This window comes from Saccostrea echinata, unplaced genomic scaffold, assembly GCF_033153115.1.
Source record: "Saccostrea echinata isolate AGI-Se365-2 ecotype Australia unplaced genomic scaffold, CSIRO_AGI_Sech_v1 ptg000001l, whole genome shotgun sequence".
NCBI lineage: Eukaryota > Metazoa > Mollusca > Bivalvia > Ostreida > Ostreidae > Saccostrea > Saccostrea echinata.
Window position 1 is genome coordinate 50563194 of NW_026889750.1, and position 11644 is coordinate 50574837.

At 34.5% G+C, this 11644-nt stretch overlaps 1 protein-coding gene across 1 annotated transcript; it reads left to right on the top strand.

The window, feature by feature from the left end:
* The first annotated feature begins 2007 nt into the window (after positions 1-2007).
* LOC133181530 (uncharacterized) lies at positions 2008-10783 on the top strand. The gene is made up of 6 exons (XM_061316019.1): positions 2008-2041; positions 7022-7582; positions 7716-8119; positions 8391-8484; positions 8570-8652; positions 10760-10783. The coding sequence occupies exons 1-6, from the start codon at positions 2008-2010 to the stop codon at positions 10781-10783; spliced, it is 1200 nt and encodes a 399-aa protein (XP_061172003.1).
* The last annotated feature ends 861 nt before the right edge of the window (positions 10784-11644 follow it).

Here is an 11644-nt window from a genome sequence, read left to right on the forward strand (position 1 = left end):
TTATGGTCGTTATAAGGATCTTATTTGCAAATATCACCTACCATTATGCCGTATTTCGACTGATAGGTTTCATATCAATTGTTAGGCCATTGTTTAGTAATAATTTTGTTTAGGGATTACTCAGTTCACCTGATCATTACAGAGGACTAACAGCGGGTGTGACAGGGATGCTTACTCCTCCTAGGCACCTGATTCCACATCTGATTCCGTGGGGTCCTTGTTTTTTTACGTGTTCGCTGTATTTTTAAAAGATTACTGTTCGTTTTCTTCACCTTTTTCCGTAATAGACTGTTTCACGATAACTGCGGTACTGCTCTTTTGCAGGGCAAAATGATATATTTTGGTGAAATATGACGTAAAAGTAATTGTTTAATATACGTCATTTAATTATCTGTCATCAAAAACTTCGCCAAATATTGGTATTTTGCCCTGCAAAAGACAAGTACCGCAGTTATCGTGAAAGGGTTAATAACTGTAACCCAAAAAGATAAATTTAATATTTTTTTTTTATAAATCTAAAATTAAAGAAAACAAAAACAATTTTATTTAATATATTCTTTTCTTTGGTTATATTGAAGTTAAGCATCCAAAAATTACTAGAAAATGTTCCTCATTGATAAGATATAACCAGTACTCTACCGTTCTTTAGTGTACTCTGTTTATGAGGACCTAATGAATGAGCTGCCGAGCCGTGAACACTCCGTACTTGTAAGCTTTGTGTTTGTTGTGTTGAATGGTTAAACATAGACCTATCAATCGGCCGTAATTAGTGTGTTGTATGCGGAGATAAAAACTGGGTTTTATTAATGCATGCAAAGAGTATGTAAATATTAGTACACGACGTCATGAATTTCCGTCGACTCGTCGCAGACATACAAAGTCCTTGCAATTAAACAATAAGAAAAGGGCCCTGTACAGTAGTACATCTGTATCTATCCTAATGAAATTAGTCATCTCCCGTCCCCATTACGTAATCTACCCTGACCACGCTCTTTTAATCTCTGCTGATGACAGGTAACTCTATTGATTATGTTATCCATCAGCCGCAGTCTCTGATATGACGTGCCAGTTGTATAAACTTATCGTTACTCCATTCAGTGGGCTACTGCATTTTATGTATGAAAGCTATATTTCGTGTTGAATTTGAAACAAAATCAAATTTATAAGCGAAACAAAATTAACTACCAAAATCAAATTTATAAGCGAAACAAAATTAACTACCAAAAGTACCCCTTCATGTCTAAATGCTACTCCATGTTGATCTTTACTATCATGTCGTGGGTTCCCGAACGCACGTTCAATTTTCATGGAGTTGTCCACAAATTAGAGCTTTATAGGTTAGGGGATAAAAGATTACTTCAAATAAATCTATTTCAATGATAATATGACACATGTGTTTTGAATAGTGTTTTCAAGAATTTCTAAATTATAGCAATGCTCGTTCCTCTGGTTCAAGTACTACAATGATAAAAAAAAAAAAAAATAGGCAAAGAACAGTGAACGATCAAAAAAAAAACGCAAACAATACAAATTCCAAGGGTAGGATTAGGTGTGTTGAAGGAGTAAGCATCCCCTGTCGATCGGTCACACCAGCTCTATGTACTGATCAGTTAGACGGAATAATCCGTAGTCAAATGTAGTATATTAAATGAAATAATGAGATAACGAACAGTAAGCAAGTTCAAAAGTCCATAGAAACAAATAAACATCAGAGGTGGGATCGGGTGACAGAGGAGGAGTAAGCATCCCCTGTCGCTCATTGTCATGGCAAACGGAAAAATCCGTAGACAATTCAATGTTTAAATAATGTCCTAGCAATTATCTCGAAAGAATAAGCAATTCAGAATGGCAGTATCTGTCATGGCTTTATTCTTGTTTAACATTATAAGGCAATTACATAATAAAACAATGGTATCAAAACAATGGACAATAATCAAGTATTATAGCAAGTGTCAATGAGTAAGCGCCGATCCTCAATCTGGCATTTGGCGCATACAGTTTGCAGAAATGGGGAGCCATATGGTGCTGACAACCCTGGAGGGTAAACAGAAGTTGCCAGCGATGGCTTGTTGCAAAAAATGCAATTAGTATGAAAAACGTCAACCAACATTCGACTTAATGATAGATTGTATTTGCTGACAAGGTGATTGTATAAACCATAGAACTTGCAAAATGATGACTTTAAAAGAGACTGTGGATATCCTTGTTTCATCAGTTTCTTTGTCAATAGCGTGCCTTGTTATAGGTATGTTCCTACGTATATAGAGCATACTCTTTCGTATTGAATTATCTGTTAGACATAAACTCTATATGCAGGTGATAAGGGTTTACCGCTACAGGAATAAGTTAATGTTCTATCAAGACTCTTTCTTTACTCCTCACTAAAATATTAACAGCAGTGAAGGAGAAACTTCAGGAGAGCTGTTTACCAATATAATTGAGAAGTGGTGTAAATCAGATGTGGATTTAGAAAAACTCCAAGGAACTTGTAAAATTTGGTGTTTTTCTTGCACATTCAACGTTTTTTTTTTTACATAAACAATGTGTATATGAGATACAGTCCCGTAGCGACGGTTTTAAAAAGGGAAACCTTCAAAAATGTCCGTCGAGCCAAAAAAAAAAAAGGAATACTATCCAATCTTGAAAATCCAAAGCCGTTTGGGTCGTATTTTGGCTTACGTGTATCATACCAATGGTTACATATGCAGACCTTTCTTTTTATACTGAATTTGACTACGGAATTTTCCGTCTACCTGATCAATACTTAGGGCTCACGGCTGATGTGACTGGTCAACAAGGGATGCTTACTCCACTTAGGTATTTGATTCAGGTCGGTATTTTATGCCCTGTTCACAGATTTGTATTGTTTGTGGATTTTTTGAGATCGATTCACCGTTTTAATGAGAAGACTTTCCAACTTTATTGCATAACTATGATTTTTAAATACCTTTCATAAAACAAAATAGATTTTACCCATTTTACATTTATTTTTAAGAATAAGTTTTGCCTAATATAGGTTGTACTTTAGGAATATTACCTGACAATAAAATATCTTGATCTTGTTCGAAACACTCTTTAGCGTAGATTTTACATCTATCAGAGTGTCCCAGCCGGTGTGATACGTGTATTTTAGCCATTACTAGTAATTGTCATATGCTCCCTAATTGTTTATTAACAGGTAAGGTTGACATACCTATGAGTATTCCATTGACATGCCTGGCATGAGGAACAAAAGTGTAAGTGCTAGTTCTTCTATATATTTATCTTATATTAACTATCTTTTTTTTCTACATATTTTTTAAAGATAAAACCCCTTTTTATTGTAATATTTCTCAATTTTAATTTGTCGACATATTTCAGCACTATATGTAATGGCCTATATAAAGAGTTCAAGAAATAATAAATCCAGATTTGATTGATCTACTAAGCTTAGAACAAATCTTATGTGTCAAACACTTTCAAATATTACGTTTTATATAAGCTAACAAGAGGTCCATCGGGCCAAAACGCTCACCAGACTCACCCTGGCCCTACTTTTTTTCAGAACATTGGCTCCACCCTAGCCCTAGGGGTCATATATGCATGTTTTGAAAAAAAATGAATTTACACTGCCTGAGGATACTTGCATGCTCATATGACTAATCATGACTATATTATCAAATGAAAATTTCTTTTTTTAATGATATCGATTTTCCTTTTATTCTCTTTTGGATCTTTCCTATGCCCAGGGGTAAAATATTGCATATTTATATATCTAATCATGGAACTATAATTCGTAAAAGGAAGATTTTTAAAGATTTTTTTCCCTATATTTTCCCATGTAAAACTGTTGTTGGTCCACCTTATCCCTTGGAAATCATGTTTTCAACAAACTAGAATCTACACTAGCTAAGGATGATTCCCTATAAATAGGGCTAATTATGGCTTGCTGTTTCTGAGAAGATTTTTAATGATTTTTTGTCTATTTATTCCTATGTAAAACTTGAGGATGCTTGCATGTCAATATCATTAATTATGGTCCTACTTTACTTGAAAAAAACTTTGAAACATATTTTTCTGTGTTTTTCCCTGGTAAAACGTTGATTTTCTATTGGGGATTCACCCTATCTCAAGGGGCTATGATTTAAACAAACTTGAATCTACACTACCTAAGGATGCTTCCATATGATTAGGGTTAATTATGACTCGATCGCAGTTTTTGAGAAGATTTTTTAAAGATTTTTCCTAAATTTTTCTAATTTTCTTAAATTACCATATCTATATTGGATTCCGAAACTTTATAAAAAAAAATCCTTACAAGCGAAGATACATAGCTGGTTCCAGTAAATGCTCTACCAAGCCTCTTTCTTTACTCCTCACTAAAATATTAACAGTAGCGAAGGAGATCCTTCAGGAATACTGTGCAACAATATATACGAGAAGTTGTGTAAATCAGATGTGGATACTTAAAAATTCCTAGGAACTTTTGAAAAATTTGAAATCAAAATTTTATCAAAATCAACAACATAAAAACGTACGACTTTTAAACTTTATATACAACCATTCCCCACGACAAATTAAAGTCCAGGCTTTTTGCTATCATTAACAGCTGCTTTTGCAATAAAATGGAACTCGTAAATTTACTTTTCTTGTCATTGGTCATTTGCAAAATTATTTTGTTTTGTTGATTGTACACACAAGTACTCCAAAGTTGATATTAAAAGATGCTTGAGTTTCTGATTGATAATATCTATGTGGTTTTTGGAGACCAGGTCTTCCAACAATCTAGTGGAATTTCCATGGGTACCAATTGCGCTCCGTTATTAGCAGACCTATTTTTGTATTCATATGAAGCAGAATTTGTTCAAAATCTTATACGTGAAAAGAAGAAAACACTTGCTGTGGCCTTCAACTCGATATTTAATATATCGACGACGTATTGTCAATTAACAATGATTATTTCCATTCTTCTGTCGGTACGATATATTCCGGTGAGCTTGAAATAAAAGATACCACAGAGTCTGACACATCTGTTTCATATTTGGATATTTTACTAGAAAAAGGCGTTAATGGTAATCTAACAACCAAGCTTTATGATAAACTTCCCTTACTTACGTAGGAATATACCTTCATCACCTGCATAAGGGGTTTATATCTCTCAATTGATTCGATACGCAAGAGGATGCTCTACGTATGAACAATTTCTAAAATGAGGTAAGTTACTGACAAGTTGATGAAACAAGAATATCAGCAGTCTCGTTTAAAGTCGTCATTTCGTAAGTTTTATGGTCGATGCATTGACCTCTTCAGCAAATACAATTTATCATTATGTCAAATGCTGACTGACGTCTTTCATACTAATTGTTAGGCCGTTATTTACATACTGAATTGTCGATGGAATTTTCCGTTTTTCCCGATCATGACAAGGAGCACACGGTGGATCGGCAGGGGATGCTCACTCCTCCATGACACCTGATCCCACCTCTGATGTTTTAGAGGTCCGTGTTTGCTCTACTCCAAAATTTGTATTGTTTAATGGACTTTTGAGCTTGAATACTGTTCGTTATCTCCACATATTTCATCCTATTTATTCCTAGCAAAAACTTTGATTACCTTTTGTGACTCCACCCTACCCTGGGATCATGATTTGAGCAAATTTAATAAAATTGTTGTTATTCTGGTCCGTCTGCCATTTTCTTCTTCCTGTAATTCATCTTACATTTTCATTTTCGTCCTTGGGTCTAAAAGTTCCCAAAACTCATCTTGCATTTTACGCAGTTGCTAAATCCTCTTTTGCAAAATGATTGGTGGTGCCCTGTAGATAGGCAATAAGTTTTTCAGAATTTTCATTTTCACCCTAGGTGGTGAATGGGTCAAAAAACTTTTTTTTATTTCACAAAAACCTGGTTCCCAGAAATACTCATGCATTTTACACAGCAGCGATCCTACCCTTTTGAAAGATGATTTGAGATATTCTGAAGATGTGCTGTAAAGTTTGGAATTTTCATTTTCACCCTTCGAGCCTTTGGTTCAGGTAAGCTACTAGTAAAATGTTAGCACTATATCCTACTTTTTTCAACAGGGCAAGGACGCCTACATTTTACTGATGTTCTTAGCACTATAACCTACTTTTTTTCAACAGGGCAAGGACGCCTACATTTTACTGATGTTCTTAGCACTATAACCTACTTTTTTTCAACAGGGCAAGGACGCCTACATTTTACTGATGTTTTCACTCTTCCCTGCTGTTCTTTGCAGTTTACACAAGAAAAACACTACAGAAAGTGAGAATAAGCATCCTTCCTATATACATTCATTCTAAAATACATGTCATTTGCATAATCACAATAATTTTCTGTTTTGCTAGACATATAACACCTCCGCTAATTTCTTTTGTATGAAATGAATAGTTTTGATTATACCAGATATCATCGTCCAGTTTTTGTGCAATGGTAATATTTTGTTTAATAGCTAGCACTATTCATCCCTCGTTTAATATAAATAATAATAATAAAAAGTCTCTAACACTTCAGATAATTAAACACAAACCTTGGTTTTCTTTAGATGTACACTTACAAATCCTTGAAAAAAAAAACCCTGAAATTATCAATTATCAATAAGGAAAAAAATATATCTCACAAATTTGATTACCTTATATGCATTACTCAATAAAGCATTTCATAGCTCCATTCAGTGAAGTAAACAAAATTCTAGATCACTTATATAAAGTAAAATACTAGTAATTATCTCATCAAAAATGTAAATAGTAAGGTAGATAACGATTTCACCTTAACCAGCAAATAGAGGAAATGCACTTCACATCTTAAGGTGACATTGGTTAAAAAGTATCAGGTTGAATGTTTTGTTAAACATTCATGTATTTTAAATGCGTTAAATGTAACGATTTTTTTCAACTGTTTTAAGAAACACATGCTCTTGCATGTGTATTTCACTTGTACATGCATTTGATGTCATAATTTACTTGATATATTTTTCCATAGCTGTTGATTTTATTAACAAAATATTTTCCTTCAAATTTCAGCTTGTAACAGGGAACCATTTCAGAGACCAAATTACTATATCATTTATATTCATGGCTATGCATTATTACGTCTATGCCCGACTGAAAGATATTACATACCACAGCTATGTCGGTGCGTTCCGCTGCGTCTCCCAGTTTCAGCCCCATCTGGTCAACCCAAAGCTGATATAAGACCAGAACGGCGCTCTCCCACTACATTCCTCCCAGTAACCATAGAGGAGCGTCCACATTCAACTCCGCTGGTCACAACAGTCAATCCTTTGGTAACAAATTCGTTTGACTTGTTGGGAGGGGGATTCAACCCACAAGACACTGACACAAAATTATCAAAAAGCTCGAAAAGAAAAACAAGTCGTCATCTTCTGCAACATCAGACAAATTTATCAAATCCATCAACAAAATCATCAACAAAAACATCTTTTATGTTGTCTTCCAAGGCATCCACAAAGAAGGAAAGACGGGTCCAATCACCACCATTCAAGAAAAATAAAGGGGTTACCAAAATCAGAAACACAAGAAAACCTTCAGAGCTAAAGCAAACACATATATCAGATGTTCATGGTATCAATATTAAATAAACCAAAAAAAAAAAAGCATCCGTTTACATGATCATTGACCCGAATTTAAATTCTCAATATCAATCTTTAAAAAAAACAATAATAAGATGACCAAAACAAAAATATTTCCTTTTCAGATAAAAAACACGAAAAGCTTTGCAATCCCTACTTTACTTTCGTGTTTGACAAAACCTTTTTGTCCGTGGATAAAAGTATGCCTTCCTTCCCCAGCAACACAATTCGATTCCTTCGAGAACCTGGAAGCACGGGTCAAACTTCCGCTTACTTGGATGGGGACGGGATAGTCACTGTATGGGGAATGAGCTATATCACATTTGCCGTCACTTTCAAATTTCTGGTACGTTTCAAGCTCTCGCGGAATTACCCGTACGAAGACAAGTTCTACAGTTTGATTTCTGACGGACCCTGCGAAGAGAGTATACCACAATACAGCATATCTGTCAATCCAGTGCGGCGAGAAATACGCTCCTTTATGGCACTGAGAAAGAACGATGTAATGGAGCTCCTTCTAACAGATGTGGTAAACTGCATTTTGATGGTTTTATCATAGTGTTCAAGATCTATCATAAACTTATCAAATAAAATAGGATTGTTCCAAAGCCATGCTGCATGTCTTTGTTAGTAAACTGCAAATAATGAATAAAAAAGGGGAAAAGTTTATTTTCAGATCTCATCTATGAATAAACAGAGGTATTATAGATTGTTTAAAAGATTTCCTTCAACCCTTTAAACGATTTTTTGATGATGATAAATATTTATAATAATACTGGTAATTTATCTTTATACGTAAGGATTTGACCGACTGGATAACAGTGTCATTGCAAGCTAAAGATGGTGAAATCGCATTGTTTACTGATAAAAGACAAGCCACTGGTGAAATAGGAGGTATAGTATCATCCTTGCTCAATATTTGAAAAAAAAATCTCGGCAATTTATTTGCATTTGACAAAAATACTGAATTCACTTTTAGCTTCAACGTTTAAATCTTTTTGTCCAATGGAAATTGGTAAAAAGTATCAGCCATACCAGGGCTTCATCGGTTACATCGACATGGTAAGTTACTGATATATTAAACTAGTACTTTGGAAATGTTGAAATCATTTAGCTTAGTTTGGTTTGTTTATGTCACCCGGAACATACTTAGTAGTTGGGACGACATATTATTGTTCCTCCTTTATTTTGTCCGCAGATACTCGTATTAGTAATAGTATTCTCGAAGATGGCTTGGATTGTTGTTTTACGTCCCATTCGAGAATTTTTCACTCATGTAGAAACGTCACAATTTACCGGTGAAGGGCATCAAATATAGATCTACGAAGGTCGTTCAATAAGTAATGCAAAAAGGTTATCTAAAAGTAAGAAAGGAAGGAGAGGCAGGTTTAAAATATTTTTAATCCCTCAAAGTATTCCTTGTTGACCTTTACACGTGTCTAAAGTCTTTGTGCCCATGACTGGAACACCTCAGCATACTCGTCTTTAGGGATGCTCCAAAGACACTGATGAATAGCAGTCCCTAAGAATTACCTGAAATTGTTAAGTCGTCTTTTGATTGTTTTCTTCCGTTTTTAGAGTAAAAAATCTCACAATGACTGAGATCTAGCGAATACGGGAGATCTAAGATCTGTAAAAAATTCTTTCTTCAAAAAATTTCCTTAAAGTTTGTATCTCTATGCTTAACTAGCAGCAGCGTTGTCAGGTGCAAGAACATTACTCTGGGGACCGGTATTTGGAGTTTCATTGAAGAAAGCCTGATTTCGCCAGTGTAAATTTAACATAAAAGCTATCATTGATGGCCCTTCCTTTAGGTATACGTACGTATATTATGGGACTTCTTGAGTTAAAAGAAAACTTGTATAAACCTGTTTGGCACATTTAACGCGAGTTTTCTCTTAGGCATCTGTAAGGAAATAAGACACATATCCATAAGAAATATTTTTAACTCATTTCAGAAAGCTTTATAAACTGTGTGGTGATGAAATTTACTTCTGAATTGCTTTATCCATCTGAACACTGTATAGTGTAAATGACTGGTCTTTTCACTTATCAAAACCATATCTCTCATATGGGTTCTTTAGCAATTTTTGTAATGAAGCACAGTTTACACATACGCCCACATTTTAATCTTCTTTTGGCAGAGGCAGTTTTTACACAGTTTTCAGCTCAGTGTAGTGTTCATTACTTACTGAACGACCCGCGTATACTTGGCACTCAGGGCAATTAAGCAGTGAGGGTTCTCTACCGTGCCAACGCCTATCGGGACAAGAGTTTTTTAAGGATGTACCCAACACGCGTGACTTTCACTTCTAGTGCCAGTGGTCAGATAGCTTGGACTATCTTAATGAAACTTTACAGAATTGAATATCACCATCTGTAAATGTGCTTTCAACAATTTAAACTTAGAAATCAATTTCATAAATAAAGATTTGTCTGGACTGTTAGCTTCGGTGAAGGCAGAGATTGACCAGTCTCATTTACACGATTTTTTGATATGTGCTAGTAAACATATTTCATGAATGCAAAAGCGTAAGAGATCAGTCATCAACGAGGGTATTATCATTTTGTTTCATTAATAATATTGCTTTCATGCAGATGGCATGACTTGTTGCATGTAACGGTAAATAGTGATTGCATGGGTAACTGCTTAGCCAGTCTTTTTAAGACTTTAAAGGATTGATCTTAGCATCATGACAAAGTGGTTTCTTTTAAAATATGGGTATCGCTTTGACAATCTTTGTCAATGTTGCTATGGCATCCAAAAACAGGAATTGTTCTGGTTAAATTTGATGTTTTACTCTAAAAGTATTTCATGTAAACTTCATGTTGCCTATGTTATAGAAATAAAAAAGATGAATTCTGAAATTTTTATATATAGCAGAATTTTAAAATAGTCGTAGCTTACTCTGCTCAGGTCTCTAATATTACACCGCTAGCTTATTGTGTGATGAACCAAGGACAGGCCAGTGCAGGGTGACATACAATAGAAACGTTTCCAATTCTTTGTTTTCTTTCTATGTCTGTGTTTGTGTTTGTTAATGCTCTGTTATCGTGTTTTTGTCAAATAAAGTAGGGGACAAATTTAAAAATGCATGAAAGTAAATACTGTAGTATGCATGTGTATAATTTATGCATTGTATTTTACTAGTATTCTACTTTGTTTCAGGTTCAGTTCCACAACTGCTTTTGAGTATGGTCTTCATTTCCGTTTGGTCCAAATTACGTTTTATACAGTACAGTAAAATAGAATTATACTGAACATTGCTGTGGCGCTTATATGTCATGTTATTTTGTTATTGATATTCTTTAAATAGATATGTGGGTTCATATAGCAACTGGACATTTTAATTTAAGCCACACACAACTTGTAGCATTTGACAAAAGAAAGTTATGTATATATTTTCTGTATTCTTTCAAAGCCAATGCCCTCGAAAATAGTATTTAATTTTTTTAAATTGTTTTATAAAAACTACAATCATAATTGAATATTGAAGATTTAAACATTAACTTATATGATGATAAGATAAAAAGAATTCCATCAAAAGTTTTACAGAGTGCATTGATACTCATTACACTTAAACTGACCACAAAATCGTGGTATTACATGAACTTTATTATCTGCATTCGCACAAAGCAAGTTTCTTCCGGAGCAATTTCTAACTTTTTCAAATTTTTTTTCACATGGATGTTTCATAACTTATAAAAAGAAATTTAATCGTAGAAGTCTAAAATACTTATACAAACAACCTAGATGGACATACAAATGTTCCTGGAAAATACCATCACCTCATCTTATTTATCCTCTTCGAGCCCGCTGACACATAATGCCTAAATACACTACCTCCGCGTGCTTACTGAAGCCCAGTTATTCTACCCCAGCTACAACCGTTTCTGCTCTGTTGTCGACAAGGAGCGCTTATTTCTCCATGGCACCCAATCCCATCTCGGCGGGGGTCCGCATTTGCTCTGTTTTCAATTCGTTATGTTTAATTTGACTTTAGAGCATGATCTCTATTTTATTATCTTCTCATTTTATGTGATTACTGTTGTT